A 21,508-nucleotide genomic window follows, 5' to 3' on the forward strand; every position below is an offset into this window, starting at 1 on the left:
TCGACAGGAATCAATCTCTCCAGCATCACCTCGGAATACCCACGGAGATACCAGTCTTTTATACCGCAAATCATACCGACTCCGAAAAAGACAGAGCTCAAAGCGCTCCCTCATCGTCATCACCCCTTCTTTCCTCCCTTTCCGAACTTCCTTGAACACCCTCCAACATGCTTAGCTCAGCTTTCCGGGCTCCGGCAAAAGACATTGAGCTCTCCACTCCGCCGCCAGACTCGATATCAGCACTCGCTTTCAGTCCTACAGCTGATATATTGGCAGTAGCAAGCTGGGATAACAATGTAAGTCAGCTGCCCTCCCAGTATTGACTGGGATCTCCAAGCGAAAGTCAAGGTGATACCGCAAGCTGATCGTTAAATCTTGATATCAGGTGAGGCTATACGATGTGAACTCTCAAGGTCAATCTCAGGGCAAGGCAATGTACTCACATCAAGCTCCTGTGTTAGACTTAGCTTGGTCAAAGGTGAATGTTTTCCCTTCATCCTAATTTTTGACTTTCCTATATTGGTTCGAAGCTTAATATTTCCCTTTTGAATTTTTACTCTCGTAGGACGGTCAATTCCTCTTCTCCGCCGGATGCGATAATACAGCTCAGATGTATAATATCCAGACTCAACAGCAGCAACAAGTAGCTCAACATGATGCTCCTATAAAATGTATCGAATATGCCGAAGTACCAGGAAGTGGACCTGTATTGATCACAGCGGGGTGGGATAAGAAATTAAAGGTCAGCTCATATAATGCTTAGTACTGGATCTGAACTGATATCAATCGCAATGGCTTCTCATGATAGTACTGGAATTTGACGTCACCTAGTCCTATCGCTACTTTAGATTTGACAGATAGAGCTTATTCAATGGATGTAGCTTTGACCTTACTTGTAAGTATCAGCTGGTAGCAATTCCTTTATTGATACGTATAGCTGATGACTGGAATAGGTCATAGCGACTGGAGATAGGCAGATCCATGTTGTCAACTTGTCGAATCCTACCACCATATTTAAAGTAAGCTACCCGAGTCTCGATATTGGCATGAAGCTGTAGCTAATTTTCCTGCAACAGAGCATCGAATCTCCCCTCAAATGGCAAACAAGAGTGGTAAAATGTTTCCCAACAGGAGATGCTTATGCGATTGGAAGTGTAGAAGGACGTGTGGCAATTCAGTGAGCTCAGGGATCGATTCCCCCTTGAACGCGGAACTGATGTTTACTCGATCTTCGTAGATATCCAGGTGGAGACGAAAAGTGAGTCTGAGATCTGCTCGTGTTCCCATATGCGCATCAGCTGATAATCATCGTTGTAGAAAAAACTATTCCTTCAAATGTCATCGGTATGATATTCCAACAGGCACAATGCCTGGTACACCTGCAGTCTCAGGATCTCAACATGTTTTCGCGATCAATACAATAACATTCCACAAAACACAATATACGTTCTGTACTGGTGGAAGTGATGGTAGTCTGACATTCTGGGATGGTGTAGCTAGGACAAAGTTAAAGAGTAAGTTGTATTCCCTATCTTCTTCTTTCAAGAGGCAACAATATTCGATCCTCTTTGGGTCATTATGCTTATACTGTGTTTTCATCAGCTTTCTCATGTAAGGAGTTGAGTAATGGTGACACAGACGCCAGACCCCCTCAATTTGGTACCCCTATAGTAGCAAGTTCGTTCAACCATACTCACGAAATCTTAGCATAGTGAGTCTTCCTTCTCAGCTGCATACATCGGTTTCAAATCTCTGGGACATAATATAATAGGCTGACGGACATGGCTCAGTGCTCTTTCCTATGATTGGTCAAAAGGACACGGAGGTGTACCACCCCAAGGGTCAAATATCAATAAAGTCATGTTACATCCTGTTAAACCCGAAGAAGTCAACAAGAAACCACCAAAGCGATAAGATTGTGGCCGTAGAGGTGAAAGAGACGCTGAAGGAGCTGTGTACAATAGGTAGATAAGGTGCTTGATTGTTAGGATGAGACAGAAACGGTCAAGACACGTACTGAGACGAGTGAACTTGACCGAATGGGAAGAAAGATAAGACGGACGCAGAATTGGTCTTGATACCGGTAGATGACTGTCTATACAGTCTACTCGATGATCTATTACGATTTCAGTAGCGATGAGATAGAATGGTCAACATAAAATACGATCAGAGAGATGATGATCATGCATAAATATGATATTCTAATTGGTCCGCATTGGGTCTAATTATAGGGGTTTCATCAAATGTGACCATGTACATCTGATGTACATGATGAGCTCTGTAGTCACGTTTGATTGGTATTTACCCAACTGCTGGGATAGCATCATTTGATCTGGAAAGCCTGTATGTCCTCAGACTATGAATGAGTTGAGAATCCAGTTCCATTCGCCTAGATTACAACTTCCCACTTTGAAATCTCCACCAGATACTAGGTGCTAGTTTCCAATCATGTTTCTGTAGGTCAGGATGGAATACATCGAAATCTAATTTCTCCAGTCGTTTTAGATAATTTTCTGCTGGAACCTATATCGGTATATATCAGATTGTGATCAGCTTTATTTCTACCATTCTGGCGTGCAAGCTTGGGGATTTCGAAAAAAAGCTGAATTCCCGACATCGAGTGAAATGCGAATTTGAACGTGGATAACGAATGTGACGATCACGAAAAGGAAGCTTGGATCATAAGAGGAAAAAGAAACCTACAGCACTTAGGAAGACTGGCATTACATTTGATGGAACTACTTTCCCGTTGGTCTCTTTCAGTTCTCTTCTAGCAGTGATAAGTTCATCCATTCCTCTCGTGCCAATCTCCAATACAGCATCTCTGACTCCATTCGCTTCTGATCCGTTACGCAGTACTTGCTCTTCTATGACATTATGTTTCTGTAAGATGTCACTTGGGATATTTAATTGTCTTTTTGTCGAAACCATTATAGGTAAATTACGAAGCATAGATACTGTGGTTAAAAGTGTTGATAAATGAGATAAAGTATGTGATATATGAGAAGTAGAAGAATGTGTTGGAGGTAAAAGTAATGGTAGTGGACCTAATAATAGTGAAGTTGATATTGGTGAATGAGTGGTTAAGTGAGATGATAAGGTGGACGAAGAAGGTGGTAATGAGAGTATTTTAGCCTTTATTATTTTTTTAATTCAATTCATATTAGTTTTTAGCATCTGATCAAATTGAATTGTCCCATATTTTGAAGCTCGGCTTGAAAGAACGAATCACTCACTCGGGTCTCTATCATTTGACTTAGATAATACTTTTGAACAGGTCTAGACTTTTTCATATCTGCCAATAGAACGCATACTGGATGTTGAGGGACTTGATTCGCTACTTCAGGATTGGGTGAAAAGATGATCTTTAAGGCATCTCGCCAGAATTGGAATCGAATAGCTGCTAATGCAGGTTGAGTTACTGTTGTTGTGATTAAGTGAAGTTCGAGCTAGATATATATTCAAATCAGTTTGATCATAAGGACAGGAGGTCTTGGTGTGACAATCACACATTGCCATCTCCATTTCTGGGATACTCATATCGCGACAATACACATGGTATATGACTTACATTGAAAGCCCTCCAGGCAAGATACCAACTCCTCTCCCTTTTCGGCCAGAAATAACTACAAAGCCAAGCTTCCGGATCTAATCTCTGTACAAGGGAAGAACAGTATTCCAGTGGTGCTTGGGGTCCTCCAGCTGTAGAAGGGACATTCAGTGATGTCCTCGAGGTGGAAGCGGAAGTGGAAGTGGAAGTGGTGGCATAGTTTCTCGCTTTAGTCCTAAATCTGATTTGACTGCAAATTCGACTCGAGATCGTAATCGGAATCGGTGATACAGGCGCTCGAGGCAAGGAGACATGTCCAATCGTTCTTGTAGCTCTTAGTGAGCTCATATTGTGAAGCACAAGAAGGGAGATATGAGCAGATTGAAAGATCGCCAAAACCCAGATCTATGCTTCCAGAAACTGGAAAGTCTTCGAAAAGCAGAGATTAACTCGTATCCAACAAATACGAGTAATCGGCTAATGTCAATCGTCAATTGTTGAATCGAAAATCGGGGAGATTGAGTACGGCAGGAAGCGAGAACTGGTGTGACGTGGGATTATTCAGCGCAAACATCTACATAGATACTGATAAAGATAAGATAACAGAAAGTCATGCTCTACAACGATGAAGTATTCGTATCCGATCGTACAAGGTGATGAAGTAATACCGACCATTATACCTGTCTCCAAGCCCTACTCTACCAGATGAGTGAGTACTTATACCAGCCTGAGGAATGATGCTTTCTTAACCTTTTCTCTCTTAAATCCTTTATATCATAAATCCTCTTCGCCGTCCAGCAAGTAACATAACCCTCCAATCTAGCGTGATCCGTCACGTTGTCCCCATTCCCATCTAGGAACTCTTCTATACCATTAGTAACGAATGAGCATTCTTCTGCCAGTCTACTTATCCATGCAATCCATTTCGAACCTTCCCTCATCGGACCCTTCTTCTTCATCGCCCTCTTCATGTTGGATCGTATCGATATGTTCCTCTATCCTTGGCTAAATCCAGGACACCATTCCTTCATATCTAATTGTAAAAGTTATCGGTGGATGAAGTAATGGAATCCTTGATAGTTAGATATCGGGTAGGGAAAAGATCAACTCAGAGTGATATATAAATCTGGACCGGCTTTCGAAAAGAAGAATCACTGCTGATTATATTCTACGACCTATACGAGAGAAGTGTCATATATGTGTAGAGGTTATACAGTCTTCCCTGCCTCCTTCATCCTTGACACGCAACCACGCAACCTCCCTCCATTGGCCTGAACAGAAGCCTTGATTGTGATACCGAGGCGTGGAGCAATAATGTAAAGATGAAAGGACTACCCAAACGTTTCGAAGTGTCTTGCAAAATCCATGTGACATAATACCTGATACGCATGCAAGTAACGCAAACAAAATCTTTGAATGTGTATGACAGGTTGCATATACAAACACGATGAGTTATAGATGTGAAGTATCTTACATGAAAGAAGGCATTAATGAGAAAAATCTCGTCAAGCACACATTAACAAATAGATGAACACAGGAGTCAAATACAATATAAGAGGTCTCCACCTCTCTGACTCCTCCTAGAAACTGCCAACCAAGATGATTCACGCTACAAAATCCTAGGCTCCACCATGAACCCCACCCCTTCTTGGTTGGGATGATACAGTGGCCAATTCATCCTAGTATATAATTCCTTTGCTCCATACTTTTTTCTTAGTTTCTCCACAACAGCCCTTCTTTCTTTTATATCTCATCCTGGTCAACCAATCTCTAGAGTATGCTCGATTATACTCTCTTTGTCTTTATACCGCATTCGGATCATTCAAAAATTGTTCTTCTTCAAAGTATTCTCTTGAAACATCCGCTTGTTTCCTTATTTTGACTTCTAAAATTCTTGATCTACAAATATTTTCGTCGACTATTTGAGTTCCTATCAATGACACGGCAGGTGTTGAATGTGCTTGTTCAATCAAAGTATATTTGCGTTCAATAACGAAATGAAGCATATCTGTGAAACACTCTTCTTCAGTTTTCGTTCCCCAATTGTACGGTCTTGGCCAATTTGTGCTTCTGATCATGATAAAGTCTGATATCGCTTTGACTATATCATCTTTTTCACCTTTCCAAGAGATATTTTTTTCCTGCACCTTTAAATGAATCTCTGTCCTTTTGTTGTTTCCAACATATAAGACGAACCATAGAATGTCTATCTAATAGGAGAGAGTGATCTTTCCTCTTTCTCTCGAGGCTCCTCTCCGCTTTCTTTAGCTAAAGCCTTATCCATTTTTCGCTGCCATTTAGGCTCACGCCATATGGAATCCCACATCAGGATATTATCGATGGAGCGCAAAGAGCCCACAGAGGGAATAGGTGACTGCCAGGACGTTTGCAGGTGATGATGCTTTTTGCGTGTTGGATTTGGAATGCAACGAAATAGTAATCGAAATGTTGAAGGCTGTATCTGATCGCTTCTCGTATCTACAGTAAGTTTCTCAAACGTCAGTACATATTCTTATAGTGATCCATATATCACCATTTCCAGACCTACTCGGCGAATATAACGCATTTCTCTGGGAATGACCAGATGATTGGCTCTCAGGATGGAGTAGAACAAATGCCCTTTCCAATTTAGCATCATTCCCCCAGTGAGGACCTGAACGTTTCTATGTTGAGCATCCACTCGCCATTCACGTGGAAACACAGAACTCCGTGTGTGAGTCTTAGGTGTCGATCTTCACATCTGAATCCATTTGCGTTCTACATAATGCTCTTGCTATAGTGTCGAGACAATTCTTTGATTAGATGATCTCTCCAGAATACCACTCAATGTGTATCGATCTAGGTTTGAGTTTCCTGAGGAAAGCATCCCATTGTCCCTCGGAAACACGTTGACTCCCTTCTTCCGAGAGAGTCTCTGGAATGACTTCGGGGCCGAAAGAATGAAGGATAGTGAGGTTCTTGAGGTGAATGGGTGATGAAGCATCAGCGAATTTTTCGATGATCTGTACTAGTATCGCGAATGGAGGCTGAACGGTAAGGTTGAAAGGTAGATCCGTAAGTGACGGTGGAAACCAGAATTACGAGTTCTTTCTAGCACGCTATGAAGTTATAGGGAGCAACTATCAGCTCGAAAAACCTCAAGAATGAAAACCGTACGGCAGGAAAAAAGGATGACCAACAAATCCGTCATCTTCACCGACGATCATGACGTCCCGACCATCATTCACAGCTTTTGCAAGATCATGCCAATTCCTATCGACCTTGCGCATATCATTTAATTGTCTGTTGACTAAGGACCTCTTGTATGTTAATATCTGTTCATCTGTCAATCTTCGATTGTCCAGGTTATCCGCACCCGTACCTCTGGTTAGACTAGAGGCCTTGATTGGCAATTGCGGCAAAAGGGGTCCCATAATCATTCCTCTTAATTCTAAGTATATTTGCTCGAACACTTCTAGGGATATTCGGGTTGCAGGTGATGAAGAAGGGGCAGTGGATCCTGATTTATCATTTATCCCGTACACGCTAGGAGGAAGCTTGGAAGACCTTATTTTGACCTGGTGTTACTCCATCAAGTCCCATAGACTCCATATAGGAGGATATATATTGTCCGTGATCACTTCCAAATGGGTTTAGCCTTCTTCTTTTCGAGCTTGTGCTAGGGGAGGAGGTGTATCTAGACGTGAACACCGATTCATCTTCCGAATCAGACTCTGTGAGCTTTGAAAGAATCTTCGAGGGAGGTAGAAGCACAGGTGATGACGGGCGTTCACGATTCATCCTCCTGAAAGCAACGGAGTGTGGTGGTCGAGGGGTATATAGGCTTTGAACCATCTGAAGACAGTATGATGATATGACCATTGTATGATTTGAGTGGCGAGTGTAATTCTGATGGTTCTGGAGCTGCTAAATTGTGATCTCAACAGGCTGGGCAGGGGCTTAGCCGTACTAAGTGGTGAGGATTTCCTATCGGTGTGGAATGATGATATGTTAAGGATGATACAAGGAAGCAAGAACGGACAAGCGGGGAACAAAATGGTTGACTACAAAGTTGAGGGATAACAAAAAGTTGAAGAGGCTCGGAAGCAGCTTGACTGTTATGTATATATACTTTCGCATGACGAAACGTGGGGGTATGGGACAGGTATATACATATATTTATGTATAAACGCACTAACTACACCCAAAAAATAGAAAACAAGGTTCGAAAGTGAGTGGTCAACCTCCACCCAGGCATATTGAGGAGTGTCAGATTACGTAACTTTAGCGCTAGTCTCATAGTCCCCATCCACGGCGTGCCTATCAGTAGAATAACACCGCTCCTCGCTCGCCTTCCGATTTTAAGCTTAATAACTTCTTTTTGTCATTTTCATTTTGTCTTCTTTTTATTTTTTGCAGCCAGCATCGCCTGATTTTAAATGACTACGCATTCCACCCATTCTGTCATTCTACTCGTATACATCGAGACAACGTCTGCCATTCAGGAGAGATGATTATGCAACATCATCTGCTTCAGTCTGGTCACATAGTCAACTTGAATCGGATGACGATAGATCGGCCCCCGATAATATTACGGTCATACAGTATCTGAATTTTTAGAAAAAATACAGTAAGCCGGCGGCCCAGTGAAAAGTTGATTGAGGCGAATCAATCCTTTATATACATATATTCATCGCATCATATACAGCGCCTTGTATATCCTTGGCATTCGGTAGCTGTGTAATTTCATTTTTGATATATACCGCTCTTTCTTGACGGATCGGTTCTCGTTTTTCTCAATCACCTTCAACCATTATCGTACCTCGACTAGTGCCTGGACACTCCTGAACAAGCTTACAACGATGATCAATCCAGCTCTTTTTGGGCTCATAGCTGTCCCATCTGTCCTTGCTGCTCCCTCATACAGTCCTAGTGTCGAAGTGAGATCATTGGGGGATAAATCGTATGCTCCCTACAAAGTGGATTGTCCCGCCGACCTGACATGGATCAGAAATGCTACTGTAAGCCAGATTATCCATTGCTCATATCCTGTTCGACTCGACTGAATATGACTTTATAGGAAGGACTGGCTACCGGTGAGAAGGATTTCTTGGCCACCCGAGAGAAAGTCACTTCACCCGTTATAAACACTATGGCTGCCTCGCATGGCTTGGCAAAACCTCCCAGAACTCCAGTCATTGGTGTTGCTTTAGCTGGTGGTGGATACAGAGCCATGCTGTGAGTCAAGATACTAATTCTCACTGATGCGTGTGTTCATGTTCATCAAAACCCTGCTGATTCCTTCTGCCATAGGACTGGACTGGGTGGTATATCAGCAATGATGAATGAGTCTTCAGAAGGAGCAGCAAGTGGGATAGGAGGTTGGCTGGATGGTGTAGCTTATTGGGCTGGTTTGAGTGGTGGTAGTTGGGCGACAGGGAGTTTTATGTCAAACGGAGGTGAATTACCTATAAACCTTCTGAACAATGTGAGTTGTCCGCCCTTTGTCCCTAAAGTCCATGCAGATCCAAAATGGCAGAAGGGTCGTCAGATTTGAACTGACATCATACATCACATAGTTATGGGACCTCGAATCAAATCTTATCTTCCCCGACGATGACAAAGTCTCTTTTTATACCGAGTTGGTCACTGAAACGAACGCCAAGAACGATGCAGGATTTCCAACTCAACTGGTACGTTGTGAAGGTTTCTCCCTGATCTATGTGTTCTTTCCACAAGCTGACATCCTGTATCAGACCGACTTATGGGGTCTCGCTGTCGGTTCTCGTGAGGATTCTTTCGTTCATCTCATTGTTTTAGTCTTTTTCTATGTGGTTTGCGACCAAGTTGACAGTTTTCCTGTTTTCAAATAGACGTACTTCCAACTGAATATCAATTATTCAATACTCCCAACCTCACCTTCTCTTCGTTACCTTCAGTAGTTTCAAAACTTGGAAATGGATCATTACCTATGCCAATTATCGTAGCCGCAGAAAGAGAAGCTGGGGAATTAGTAGTCGCGGAAAATGCTACCGTATGGGAATTCACACCATTCGAATTTGGAAGTTGGGCTTTTGGAAGTGTAGTCAAGTCAATTGGAGCTTTCACTTCCATAGAATACCTGGGAAGTAATCTGAATAATGGTTCGGCTAATGGCACTTGTTACAAAGGATTTGATCAATTATCGTGAGTTTGTCTTTGCACCTAAAAAGCTATGAATCAGTGCACTACCTTTTCCAGTTTATGCCATAGATAGCTTATGCTTCCTATTTGTCCATTACAATAGCTATGTGATGGGAACCTCTGCTACATTATTTAATGGCGCTTTGCTCTCACTCAACAATTCCGACTCGAGTCTCGCCACCAGTCTCATTCAAGGTTTTTTGGAAGATCTCGGTGAAGATCAACAGGACATTTCAAGAGTGCCAAACTCTTTCGCCAATTACAACTCTGGTGAGAATCCTGTGAGTGGACGAGAATCTTTTTCGCCGGTTTTGCATTCGTAAAATTACTGACGTGTTGTATACTACGCAGATTGCCGAACTTGAATATATCACTTTGGTCGACGCAGGAGAAACCAACCAGAATATCCCTATTGAACCTTTGTTGATTCCTTTCCGAGAGGTCGACGCTATAATTGCTTTCGATTCATCGTATGACTCCACGTATATCTGGCCAAATGGAACGGCTCTCAGAACCACTTTCGAGAGAGCTAAAATTTTGGCTGAGAACACTGGTACTCAAATTAGAATGCCTGAAGTTCCATCCGAAAATGGTTTCATAAACGGTGGATATAATTCAAGACCTACTTTCTTTGGTTGTAACGACACTACCACTCCATTGATCGTTTATGTGCCTAATTACCCTTGGAGTGCAGCTGCGAACACCTCCACCGTAAGTTATCATTTCCTCTTTCTCAAGAGTCAGAAACACTGTTCGAGCTTCACATATATCCCCCTTTGATACTCAAAGTGCACCAACACTGACGTGACCCGTGATTAGTACCAACTTGAATACTCCAAAACCCAGGCTCAAGATGTACTCAATAATGGATTGCGTTCATTGTCACTCAATGGAACCGTTGCCACATGGCCTAAATGTTTAGCATGCGCTTTGACAGATAGATCATTCGGATATACTTCCTCAAACAGAACAGCAGATTGTCAAAGTTGTTTCGATACTTGGTGTTGGGCAGGCGATGATAACACCACCACACCAAATACTTATGACCCTGTGATCGGAAGCGTACCTCCATGGTTAATTGAAAAGGGTCTTTCGACAGGTGTAGCAGACGCTAAAGGTGTTGAAAACACGACTCAGAATACCACTTCCTCCCAAAGCAGTGCATCACCTAGCATATCAATCGCATGGAAGGGGCTCGGACTCACAGTCATAGGTCTATTGGGTGGAGTTATGGTATTGTGATCTATTCCAATCATCAATCGCGTAATACAGCATAATAACATAGGGAAGGCAGATTTTTGGGAATCACTCCTAATGTGACTGATAAACCATCTCTGCAAATCATATACTATCTATAGAAACTATATAATGACCTCTCATGCAATACGTGATATGAACTTGATTGGATCATTTGGGGAAGTCACAAAAGAATATTGATTTCGCAACGGGACCGGTCTGTATTTCAGCCGAAACCATACAGTGAGCTAATGATTTATCGGGCAGCGATTAAGGAGTTGAGCACGATTCTGGTATCTCAGAGACCATGCTAATTTATCAACGAGTCTGCCGTCGACGCTATGGGTTATGTCACACTGGGTTAAGAATACTCGTAGACAATTGACTTAGACGTTATCGTATTGCTTATTAGGAATTCAAGCTTCAGACACCGCAAGATCCACTTTTGATACAGTTTGTTTGCTGCCGATTCGGCAAAAGATGTTTTTCTTTACTCCAGCCTCCACACTTTATCAGTGGAACATGTGGACGATCGAACCATTTGAGTAGTCTTATCTGTCAACGTATGTGTCTCACTCTTGTCATCGATGACATGTCCGTCTTACGGCCTTACTGGACACTACAAGGCTCTTTCATTTGGTTAGGTAATTATGCTGTAAGATGCTGCGATTTTTTCTTTTCCCAGCGATTCTCGAGGAAAAAAATAATTCAGACCCTGGTCTTCTTCCACAGCCCATGTGATGATAATGCCAAACCATATGCAACCTCATTTTGGATAAGTCTCTCATCGACAGCCTGATTGAGCGATATCTTTCTGCCGAGAAACAGATCTCCTATTCAAGATTCTCTACGACCAATGGGAATCAAACTCGGTCTTTCTTGCAATTGCCGAGAAGTGACATAAACGTTTAGCTTTAACGCTAAAGAAGTGGCGTTCCGAAAAACCATATGGCTTTGTTCGATATAAGCTTAAATTGCAGGATTCCGACATGGTGAGGTGAAAAGGCTGAACCAAGCTCGCAGATTCCAATGATAAGTCACATTTCCACCATGCCGTATTCTTGATCAGACTCCTGAGGCTGCATTGTTCTATTCTTAGTTGTTCTTTCAACTACCTGTTCGAGTCTCGTGCTGTTGAGTGCCAATGACTCAATATCGCAGCAGAAGGACAACGAGAGCTCATTGGTGAAAATGCACTAAATACCAGTCTGGTGGGGTCTGGTCTTCTTGACACCATGCGGGGCATATTGGAGTCAGCGGTGACGACAGAAAATGCGTTACCTATCTCCGTAATCTTTCAAACCCTCCTATCTTCGCTTAACATACCGTCTTATCGGTCGTTATGGGGTGAAAGAGCCAGTGCAAAGAGCTGACCACGATGCTCACCAGAAGATAACGTATTTTCTTATGTCTCTCAAATTTACGACCTATCGTGTTATCACCGATGTCAATTGCATGGTTCACGAACCAACGTGGTGCAAAGCGGAGGATTGCGATGAATCAGATGACCTTCAAGATAAGGATAGCATTGAGTGACCGCTTAAATACTGAAAGGTAGCTCTGTGGTATCTCCTTCATTTTTGCGCTCACTAAATTGGCTCGAAAGATCGTACAAGACACTGCAGTATGTCCAGTGGCGAAAAAGATATCTACCAAAAGGCGGCTATTGCCCCTCAGGCTTCAGAGTTAAGCTATGTTAAGACAGAGAAAAAACATCTCGATGGCGATGTAAGTCAGCTCAACTGTTGACGAGTGTTTTGGGATAGCTAACATATTATCTCTTGCCAGGGCGATGGTGCAGACGGAAATAAAGGCGTATATGTTGAGGGTGTATCAGATACTGAGGAAGAGACTGCTCAAGCGTATGTACAACGAGTCACAGCGATTCCAATCGCCACACTAAGCTAATGATAAATCGTAGAGATTTGGGTATAACTGGAGAGGATTTGATTGAGATGGAAAATAAGCTTGGTTCCATGTCTTTGGAGAGAACTCAAATCGTGAGTCGACTTTCAACCGCTCTCTTTACTCCAGAAAGTGGCGCTGCATGTGGTGTGATCACTGATCTCGAGCAATATGTTGGTCATTCGTCACATAGATCATGCAGCAAGTCAGGGAGATGCATCAACACGATCAAAACTTCCCTGTTCACGTTCTTGAACAGATAGATACATTCTTAGGTGACCCCGAAGTGCTCGCAAAACCTGAACATCATCGAGAATTGATTCGAGAAATGAAGCTTGAAGCTCTACTCGTCACTGAAAATTCACCTTATGCGGAAGTGAGAGCCGTTGTTGAGAATACCGATGATGTGAATATGCCTTCCTTCACCTTCCGGGTTTGGTTCATTGGCATTGTATACGTCGTTATCGGGGCTTTCATCAATCAATTATTCGAGATTAGGCAACCTACTATTAAGGTAACATCAGAGGTAGCACAACTTTTAGCTTGTGAGTAATATCGCTGTCACTGGAATCAGCGGAGGTTAACAAATTCTCAGATCCTGCCGGTAAGCTGCTTGAAAGGATAATGCCAGCATGGGAGTTCAATCTTTTCGGATCAAGGCACAGTCTAAATCCAGGAACTTTCAACAAGAAGGAGCATATGTTGATCACCATCATGGCGACAGTTGGATACAATACACCTTATACCGTCGATATTATCCTCTCTCAATTTTTACCACAATATTTCAATCAGGCATATGCAGCCGATTTTGGTTACCAAGTGAGCTTCTCGATATCTTATTTCAGACAAAGTGGCTAATTCTCATGCGTGTAGATCCTTATCGGTTTGGGCACCAATTTCTGTGGGTATGGTCTAGCAGGTCTTGCAAGAAGGTTCTTGATCTATCCATCTTATTGTGTTTGGCCTGGCTCCCTTGTCACCGTAGCCTTAAACCGAGCTTTCCACTCTGAAAGTGATCCAGCTGTCCCAGGACCATTCAAAAGAATGTATTCATGGAGTCGTCTCAAGCTGTTCACGGTGGCTTTTGGTGCCATGTTCGTCTGGTTCTGGTTGCCCGGTTTTCTGTTCACCGCGACCTCAACTTTCAATTGGATCAGTTGGATCAGTCCAAACAACATGACCCTTAACAACATCGTGGGATCTGTGAATGGTTTAGGTGTCAATCCGTGGCCGACCTTTGATTTCAACGTCTTAACGGCATATAGTTACAATCCTCTAGTCGTCCCTGCCTTTGGTACTATCAACCAATTTATCGGTATGATTGTCACATTCTTCATGATTGTCGGCTTCTATTGGACCAATACGTGGAATACCGGATACTTGCCAATCAACAGTAATCACGTTTTTGACAATACGGGAGAAGCCTTTGACGTACAAAAGGTCATTGATAATCGAGGTATCTTTGATCCCGTCAAATATCAAACTTATTCTCAGCCTTGGATGTCTGCTGGTAATCTCACGGTATACTTCTGGTTCTTTGCACAATACGCAGCAAGTGAGTTTTGACATGTATATGTCGAAGTTATTCGTATGCTGACACTCCCCCAGCCATCTCCTACGCTGCCTTATTTCACAGCCGAGAGATTTCACATGGATTCAAAGGGCTTTGGAGAAGTCTTCGTCGACAAAAACAGACAGAAGTAAACGAAGATGACCTCGCCGAGGACATCCATTGTCGACTGATGCGAGCTTATCCTGAAGTTCCAGAATGGTGGTATTTATTGGTTTTACTCTTCGCTATGGGATGTGGTATGGCTGGTATTGGCGCTTGGGATACCTACACTACTCCCGCCGTCGTCCTTTTCGGTATCGCTCTTGGAATAGTTTTTGTTATTCCAGTCGGCCTCATTACAGCTATTACCGGTATTCAAGTAACCATGAATGTTCTTGCGGAACTGATCGGTGGTGCTTGGGCTCCTGGTAACGCTTTAGCAATGAATTACTTCAAGGCTTTTGGTTATATCACCACCGCTCAAGCTATCTACTTCTCGACTGATCTGAAAGTGAGCGGAATACTTTTTGAACCAATATATATCCAGTCACTGATCACCAAGGTACTTTCATTTTAGGTTGCTCATTACCTCAAATTGCCACCTAGGCATACGTTTATGGCGCAAATGGCTGCTACTTTAGTTTCAACTTTCGTTTGCACTGGAGTCTTCAACTTTCAAATGAACAAAGTACCAAACGTCTGTACGGAGGATGCTCCTTTCGGATTCACTTGCCCTGGTATAAATACCTTCTTTACTGCTGCCGTTTTCTGGGGTACTCTTGGTCCCAAAAAGCTGTTCGGATCAGGTGGTCAATATAATGCTTTATTGATTGGTTTCCCAGTTGGATTTTTGATTCCAGTCGGTTAGTATCCTCTTTCTTTTGTTTTCCTTAGGCCAGAGACCAATGTCATCAGGCTGACTGACATCAATATGGCTATCTAGTCGTCTACTTCCTTCGAAAAAAATTCCCTCGAGCGACATTGTTGAGACAATTCCACCCAGTCATGTTCTGTTACGGTGGAATTGATTGGGCTCCTTATAATCTTTCTTACATGTGGCCTCAAGTCCCTTTGGCCGCCCTTTCTTGGTTCTACCTCAAGAAACGTTACCTCGCTCTCTGGTCCAAGTGAGTGCTTATCGTCTATGCCGTGCATCCTGAGAGAGTCATTTCTGATCTGAAGTACGGAAACAGGTACAACTTCGTCCTTGCTGCAGCATGGCAATGTGGTATTGCGATTGCGGCTATCATCATCTTTTTTGCAGTTCAATTACCTGCTGTAGATCTGGCATGGTGGGGTAACACAGTCTCATATGAGGGTTGTGAAGGAACTGCTTGTACGAGATTGACGATCCCCTATGTTGGATACTTTGGCCCGGCTCCTGGAAACCTCCCATGAGCGAAAAAGTATCTGACCGCGGAGTGCAATGGGAAGAACCGAGAATAGAAAGCTCTTGTAAGACTGGAGGGAATCATTCAAAGGGATCCGGTAGACTAGACAGAAAGGACGTGGAAGGGTGAGAAGATCATAAATCAGCCAGTATAACGGAGAACAAAGGAAGGTCACGGCGGCCGAAAATGACCGGGAACAAGTGTACAGTTTTTGCAGATGGAGGATGACATAACACTCTTTTGTATCAAATTACAATATTTCAATGCAGCAGATCTGGAGACGCCATCTAGGTAGATTGAGTGATCCCAGGTGATCCAAAATGTCCTTGTACACGCCACGCTTCACTTCAGTCCATTTTCACTTCAATCGGTAGATTCCAGCCTTTCAAACCAGTTTCAAGTGCTGCACTTTTCACTGAGAGCTCGACTCCCTTATGAGAACAAAGTATCCTTCATCTGAAGAACAACGGAGCTCAGTATATACCCTTGGGGAAAACAATCTCCCGAGAAATCCTCGAGAAGGGAGGCCACGATCACCGTGATAATGCGATTGCCATACCATTACATGCCATCAAAGAAGATGTGGGAAGATGACGGTCCCTTCGGACATCATTGAGCACTTTCAAGGGGAGGGTATTGGACTAGTCGATGATTGAACACCTTAGAGAAAGTGATCATACTCATGAAAGCGGAAGGTAGTCCACGAAAGGTCGTGTACCGAGTAAGCTGCTTTGTACTCAGTCAGGTCTAGCTCAAGATATATAAAGTCAAGATCTAGTTTATTTCTCTTTTCGTTTTTCCAGACAATTATCAACTTTCCCTCCTTACCCGCAACTTTTACCTTTGCTACTCATTTACTCATTACTACCCGTAATCCTTAACGGTGCAACAGCAAAAATGAAATTCACACTCGCTTTTACCGTCTTGACTTTTATCGCATCTACCGGTAAGTCTCGTTTCAATTCACCCAACTTGGGTGGGGCGACTATACTAGTCGCAGCGGTCATATGGTCTGAGCTAACAAACGTTGACCTCCAGGTGTCAGCGCCCTTCCCAGGCCTATGACTTCCGAAGTCGAAGTCGCACCTGCTCCTACTACCGACATGGCGGCTGTTCCAACCACTGAAGCCGCACCTGTTACTTCAGCTGCTCCCGAATGTACCGAAGGTTGCGGCGAAGAGACCCCCACAGGAACTACCTCTGCGGCTGCTGAAGCTACCACATCCCCTTCCACCCCTGATACCTCTGGAGGTACGGGTGGTGACACTAGTGGCTCTGGCGAAACTCCTGCTCCAGAAACCCCTGCGCCCGCTCCTGAAGCCCCTGCCCCTGCCCCAGTTGAGACCCCTACTCCTGTAGCTCCCGCCCCAGAGACTCCTGCAACTACTGCACCTACTACCCCTGAATGTTCTGGAGAAGACTGTGGATCAGCTCCCTCCTCTACTCCCGAATGTACTGGTGAGGATTGTGGTTCCTCGTCTTCCCCTTCCACCGAGGCTCCTTGTGATGAATTTGGGAACCTCATTGGTGGCGGTAGTACAGGTTCATCTCCTATGGGAGGTAGTTCCCCCAGTGGGTCAAGCGGTAGCTCTCCTGTCGGTGGTGGAGGAAAAGGCGGCGAAGATTGTGATGAGTTTGGAAACCCCATCGGAGGTGGCAGCACAGGATCCTCCCCCGTGGGCAGCGGTAGCTCTCCCAGTGGCAGTGGTGGCTCCTCTCCAAGTGGTAGTGGTGGAAAAGGTGGTGAAGATTGTGATGAACAAGGTAACCCTATCAGCGGTGGAAGTACTGGATCTTCCGGTACTCCCAGCGAAGGTTCCACTCCTGGAGCTCAATAAATTACGTCTAATTTATAGCTCCCCTTTCCCCATACATACACTATTAACCTTATACCGTCTTTGTACACTTCTTCCGGACATTGACGCTGTGCGACTTCCGTAATTCCTCTCCCCTTTCCGCTCTTCCAGTACCTAATGGACACTATGTAAAAAACCTGCTTATAGCATCATCTAACCTCCCAATATCACTGGATCAATGTCATCTTATTATATGCTGTACCATACCGTTGCGAGCAGTTCTGACCACAAACGACACAATACGCTGCATAGCATATTCTTCCTTTTGGAGGCAGAAAGGCCGCATAGATCTGTTGTCGATCGCTTCAGACTCCACAGTTCAAGCAGACTGACTGACTGGAGGCTTATCACAGATTGCTATTGTTCGCTCAGCGGTTCCTCTTATTACCTTGAAAACATCAGCAATTGATCATGAGAAGCTCCGGTCGATACGAGGAAGACAAGTAACTCCTTTGTCTGGGATAGTCTTGACCAACAATCGCTGCTACCCCTGATGAGTATCTGGATCAACCAAAACTCGCCAATCCCCCAGCATTTCCTTGTCTTGATATTGCCACTTATCATCCCGCTGACTACCATTGTGGAGTTATGATATTGCTCATACCTCCTCATGGGGTTGTTTTCCGATCAAAGATCGTCCATATGAATGAAAGGATACTGAATTCAAGGACAATCAGGGTGATTGATTAATGAGAACCGAAGGTATTTTTGATCTCGTCACCGAGGTTACGTCAAGGTATAAGAGACGCATGAAAATCTCGAAAAGTACAACTAACTCATTCATTTACAGTAAGACCCGGCGTCAATCTATCCCATTTCCACCAAACACCAGCACATACTGTACATCTCGTCGAACTTATTTGTCACACGAGTGACGAACATAGAGACCAGGTATCTATACAAGAAACGTTGCAATTACAATCTTCCCCAAACCACCATCAACACTTCAATCGTTATGCACTTCTCTATCTGTTTCGCAGTTTTGGGCATCTTCGGCTCCGGTGGGTATATCCTCATGCCGTCTCCTTATCTGCCCGTCCCGTGATAGGCTGACGGTTATTGTAAGTTGTCTCTGCTGCGCCTATCGCTCAAGCACTCGACGGATCTTCTGCTACTACCACTGCAGTTGGCACTGGCTTACCCAGCGATGTCACGTCAGTCAGCGGTGATAATACTACTCCTACCTCTGGAGGTACTACGGGTCCAGGTCCTTTCACTGGTCCAGGTATAGTAGGAGGAGGAGGTGGTGGTGGTGGCAACACTGGTGTTGGTAACAATAATGCTGGAGCTGGCTCTAGTCTCGCTGCTAAATTTCCTGGAGCACTCGGTGGTAGTGGAGCCCAAGGTCTAAGACAGGAGGGACAAGAAGGTTCGGCAGGGCAAGGACAAGGTGATGGCTCTGCTCAATCTAGTCCAGCTGGAATATCAACTGGTTTGGTTTCCTCTGGCATTGCTCCTACCGGTACCGCGACCGGTAGTGCTTTCCCTTCCAGGTCTCCTCAGCCTTGAATGATCCTTCATCGATGTTAGCTTTGTAAGGTGTATACCGATAGGTTACCAGGACATTTGATGCAATGACAAATACCATAACCGGAATTGTTGATCGTGTGGCTTGTGATTGACATCTCATAGTGTAGGTGGAAAAGGGCATCTCACTGCTTGTTTTCCATTTTAAACGCTAATGGATGCCAGTGTTGCAGCCCAGAGATCTCATTTCCACCATGACCGACCTTTTCGGAGCTCAGCGTATATCAGCACTGTTTATTCTATATTTGCTGTCTCCAATCAGAAATCCTATGTATCCACTCCACGAGCAAGTATAAAAGCGAAGCCGATTATTTAATCATTTTGCGCAGTGATCATAGCAGTATATTAGTTCCCAAATATAGATAGATCGATAGAGAAACCTCATTTAATAAATAGAGTATATGCCAAATACCGAAAGAGGAAACTGATGGTCCCACAAGTTGGGATAACTGTACGAATACTCGAGTGGGTGTCTCGGAAATTAAATCTGTAAACTTTTTCGATCTTATCAAGATAAACTTTCGTACTAACATCGATCACACCATCTTTCGTTAGCACAATTACACGAGTAGCTTCAATATCGAAACAAACAAACAATAAGGATCCTTAAAATACATATTGACTATACCTTATTCGGATCTTCGAATGAAATTCGAAAAAACATAGCTTCCGATATTCTTGGGTACATTCAATTTGTTTCAACAACGTTTTTGTTCTCACATCTTTGTGTATCCGCGAAGCAAAACCTTACTAACTGTATGAACAATGTTTGATGAGGGCCAGTTGGTTGGTTCAAGACATTACCGATGGTTAGTGCTTCATCTCGGAGGGAGTGAACAACATCCTTTTACCGGATTTATATGTTCAAGCAGGAAGACGACAGGATAATCAGAGGAGATGATGCTTTCAACCTTTTAATCTGTTAATACGCTTGTTCGAAAATGGCATAGTACGAATCTTATGTAGCAATGATGTGATATGTTGCAAACATGTTCTTATTGATCCCATCTGAAAAAGAAAGGTATATAAGGATTCTGTTCTCTAGATGAATAAAGAGACGCCCCCATCCACTTCTGACGAATATCTGCTTACAAACGGCTTTCTTCGATAAGTCTTTCTATCTGACTAGCACAATATCTCCTTCTTAAGCTCATCATAAATTTGATTTTTTATCATAATGTTATTTTCTACTCCATTGGCTCTACTCTCTGCTCTCACTGGTACGTCACCTCCACCAGGTCATATATTAGTTTTCTGACCGTCTTCATCACTACAGTTACTCAAGCTGCTCCTTTGCTCGGTAGTCTGTTCCATCCCAATTCTACTACATCTCACAGTGTATCGCCAAGTGCTACTTATTCCGCCCATTTCCCTGCTTACACAGGTAGTTTCAACCTCACTGAAGTTCTGGAAGAACATCATGTGGACATTTCAGATTTGAAAAGCTTGAATGTCACTCAACTTTTGGCTGAATTGGGTATCACCCTTCCTTCTGGTATCAACCTTGATTCGATCATTAGCGATCTCGAAAAGCATTCGACCAATTTCACTGGAGGAAGCTTCTTCCATACTAACGGAAGCCACACATCCTCTTTCGTAAAGTCGAGCTCAAGTGCTAAACCAACACACACTGGTGGATTCCTTGGTGGATTATTCGGTCATCACGGTCACAATCACACTTCTAGCGCTGTATCTAGTACTAGTGCTTCTCCGTCTTCCACTTTCACCTCGTCTTCCGAGTCTTCCCTCACTCCCACTCCGAGCATTAGCGTCTCCTTCGCGATTCCTAGTGCCAGTGCCAGTGCTAGTATCAGCAGTGCCTCGTCAAGCGATATCTTCTCGATCGAAACCTCATCATTCCCTTCTGCATCTGCTGCTCCCTCAGCCCGTGAATCCAGTAGCGAAGTCATCACTTCTGCAATCTCAACTGTAACCGATGACGATGTTGGTCTTGCAGCTCCAACACTTATTTCTATCTCATTAGGAATCGACAATGACAACTAAAAATCCAGTCGAAGTGGCATCGAAACAGGGTTCAATTGATACAGTATATATCTGAACTATATCAAACACCTACTATAGGCTGTCATCGACCTCGTTGCTCTGGACTTTCGCTTATAGTTTACGTCATATGTCAAGGACAAATACTTATACTATAATATCCTCATTGAATTATTATGAGAAAAAGAAATATCTAATTAGGTGTAGTAGACTTGTGTATTTTCCATAACAAAATGTATCAAATAGTACTCCTAGGATTTGCTGTCAAATTATGGTTTTATTTTCAAATGGCCTCCGAAGTCTCCAGTCCTGGGAACTTGGCTTGCAC

The 21,508-nt window shown here is 43.5% G+C and overlaps 7 protein-coding genes across 7 annotated transcripts; 6 read left to right on the forward strand and 1 right to left on the reverse strand.

The window, feature by feature from the left end:
- Nucleotides 1-167: 167 nt before the first annotated feature.
- IL334_007850 (uncharacterized protein) lies at nt 168-1,914 on the forward strand (the record flags this gene model as incomplete). Its single annotated transcript, XM_062939539.1, has 10 exons — nt 168-296; nt 386-478; nt 566-742; nt 809-895; nt 954-1,019; nt 1,077-1,177; nt 1,238-1,258; nt 1,318-1,514; nt 1,603-1,711; nt 1,791-1,914. 10 exons carry the CDS (start codon nt 168-170, stop codon nt 1,912-1,914), a joined length of 1,104 nt encoding a protein of 367 aa, XP_062795590.1.
- A 480-nt stretch (nt 1,915-2,394) lies between these two features.
- Nucleotides 2,395-3,898, reverse strand: IL334_007851 (uncharacterized protein; the record flags this gene model as incomplete). Its single annotated transcript, XM_062939540.1, has 4 exons — nt 2,395-2,523; nt 2,704-3,135; nt 3,237-3,449; nt 3,572-3,898. The coding sequence occupies 4 exons, from the start codon at nt 3,896-3,898 to the stop codon at nt 2,395-2,397; spliced, it is 1,101 nt and encodes a 366-aa protein (XP_062795591.1).
- Nucleotides 3,899-8,391: 4,493 nt separating this feature from the next.
- IL334_007852 (phospholipase B) lies at nt 8,392-10,954 on the forward strand (the record flags this gene model as incomplete). Its single annotated transcript, XM_062939541.1, has 9 exons — nt 8,392-8,550; nt 8,610-8,767; nt 8,843-9,017; nt 9,109-9,222; nt 9,286-9,316; nt 9,403-9,715; nt 9,816-9,993; nt 10,064-10,423; nt 10,532-10,954. 9 exons carry the CDS (start codon nt 8,392-8,394, stop codon nt 10,952-10,954), a joined length of 1,911 nt encoding a protein of 636 aa, XP_062795592.1.
- A 1,620-nt stretch (nt 10,955-12,574) lies between these two features.
- IL334_007853 (OPT family small oligopeptide transporter) lies at nt 12,575-15,803 on the forward strand (the record flags this gene model as incomplete). The annotated part of the gene is made up of 10 exons (XM_062939542.1): nt 12,575-12,676; nt 12,737-12,810; nt 12,870-12,948; nt 13,047-13,398; nt 13,449-13,672; nt 13,727-14,408; nt 14,462-14,916; nt 14,983-15,268; nt 15,349-15,532; nt 15,599-15,803. 10 exons carry the CDS (start codon nt 12,575-12,577, stop codon nt 15,801-15,803), a joined length of 2,643 nt encoding a protein of 880 aa, XP_062795593.1.
- An 890-nt stretch (nt 15,804-16,693) lies between these two features.
- Nucleotides 16,694-17,634, forward strand: IL334_007854 (uncharacterized protein; the record flags this gene model as incomplete). Its single annotated transcript, XM_062939543.1, has 2 exons — nt 16,694-16,742; nt 16,835-17,634. 2 exons carry the CDS (start codon nt 16,694-16,696, stop codon nt 17,632-17,634), a joined length of 849 nt encoding a protein of 282 aa, XP_062795594.1.
- Nucleotides 17,635-18,607: 973 nt separating this feature from the next.
- On the forward strand, nt 18,608-19,161 carry IL334_007855 (uncharacterized protein; the record flags this gene model as incomplete). Its single annotated transcript, XM_062939544.1, has 2 exons — nt 18,608-18,653; nt 18,719-19,161. The coding sequence occupies 2 exons, from the start codon at nt 18,608-18,610 to the stop codon at nt 19,159-19,161; spliced, it is 489 nt and encodes a 162-aa protein (XP_062795595.1).
- Nucleotides 19,162-20,356: 1,195 nt separating this feature from the next.
- IL334_007856 (uncharacterized protein) lies at nt 20,357-21,183 on the forward strand (the record flags this gene model as incomplete). Its single annotated transcript, XM_062939545.1, has 2 exons — nt 20,357-20,399; nt 20,456-21,183. 2 exons carry the CDS (start codon nt 20,357-20,359, stop codon nt 21,181-21,183), a joined length of 771 nt encoding a protein of 256 aa, XP_062795596.1.
- Between the last annotated feature and the right edge of the window lie 325 nt (nt 21,184-21,508).

The sequence above is a fragment of the Kwoniella shivajii genome, chromosome 11, assembly GCF_035658355.1.
Source record: "Kwoniella shivajii chromosome 11, complete sequence".
NCBI lineage: Eukaryota > Fungi > Basidiomycota > Tremellomycetes > Tremellales > Cryptococcaceae > Kwoniella > Kwoniella shivajii.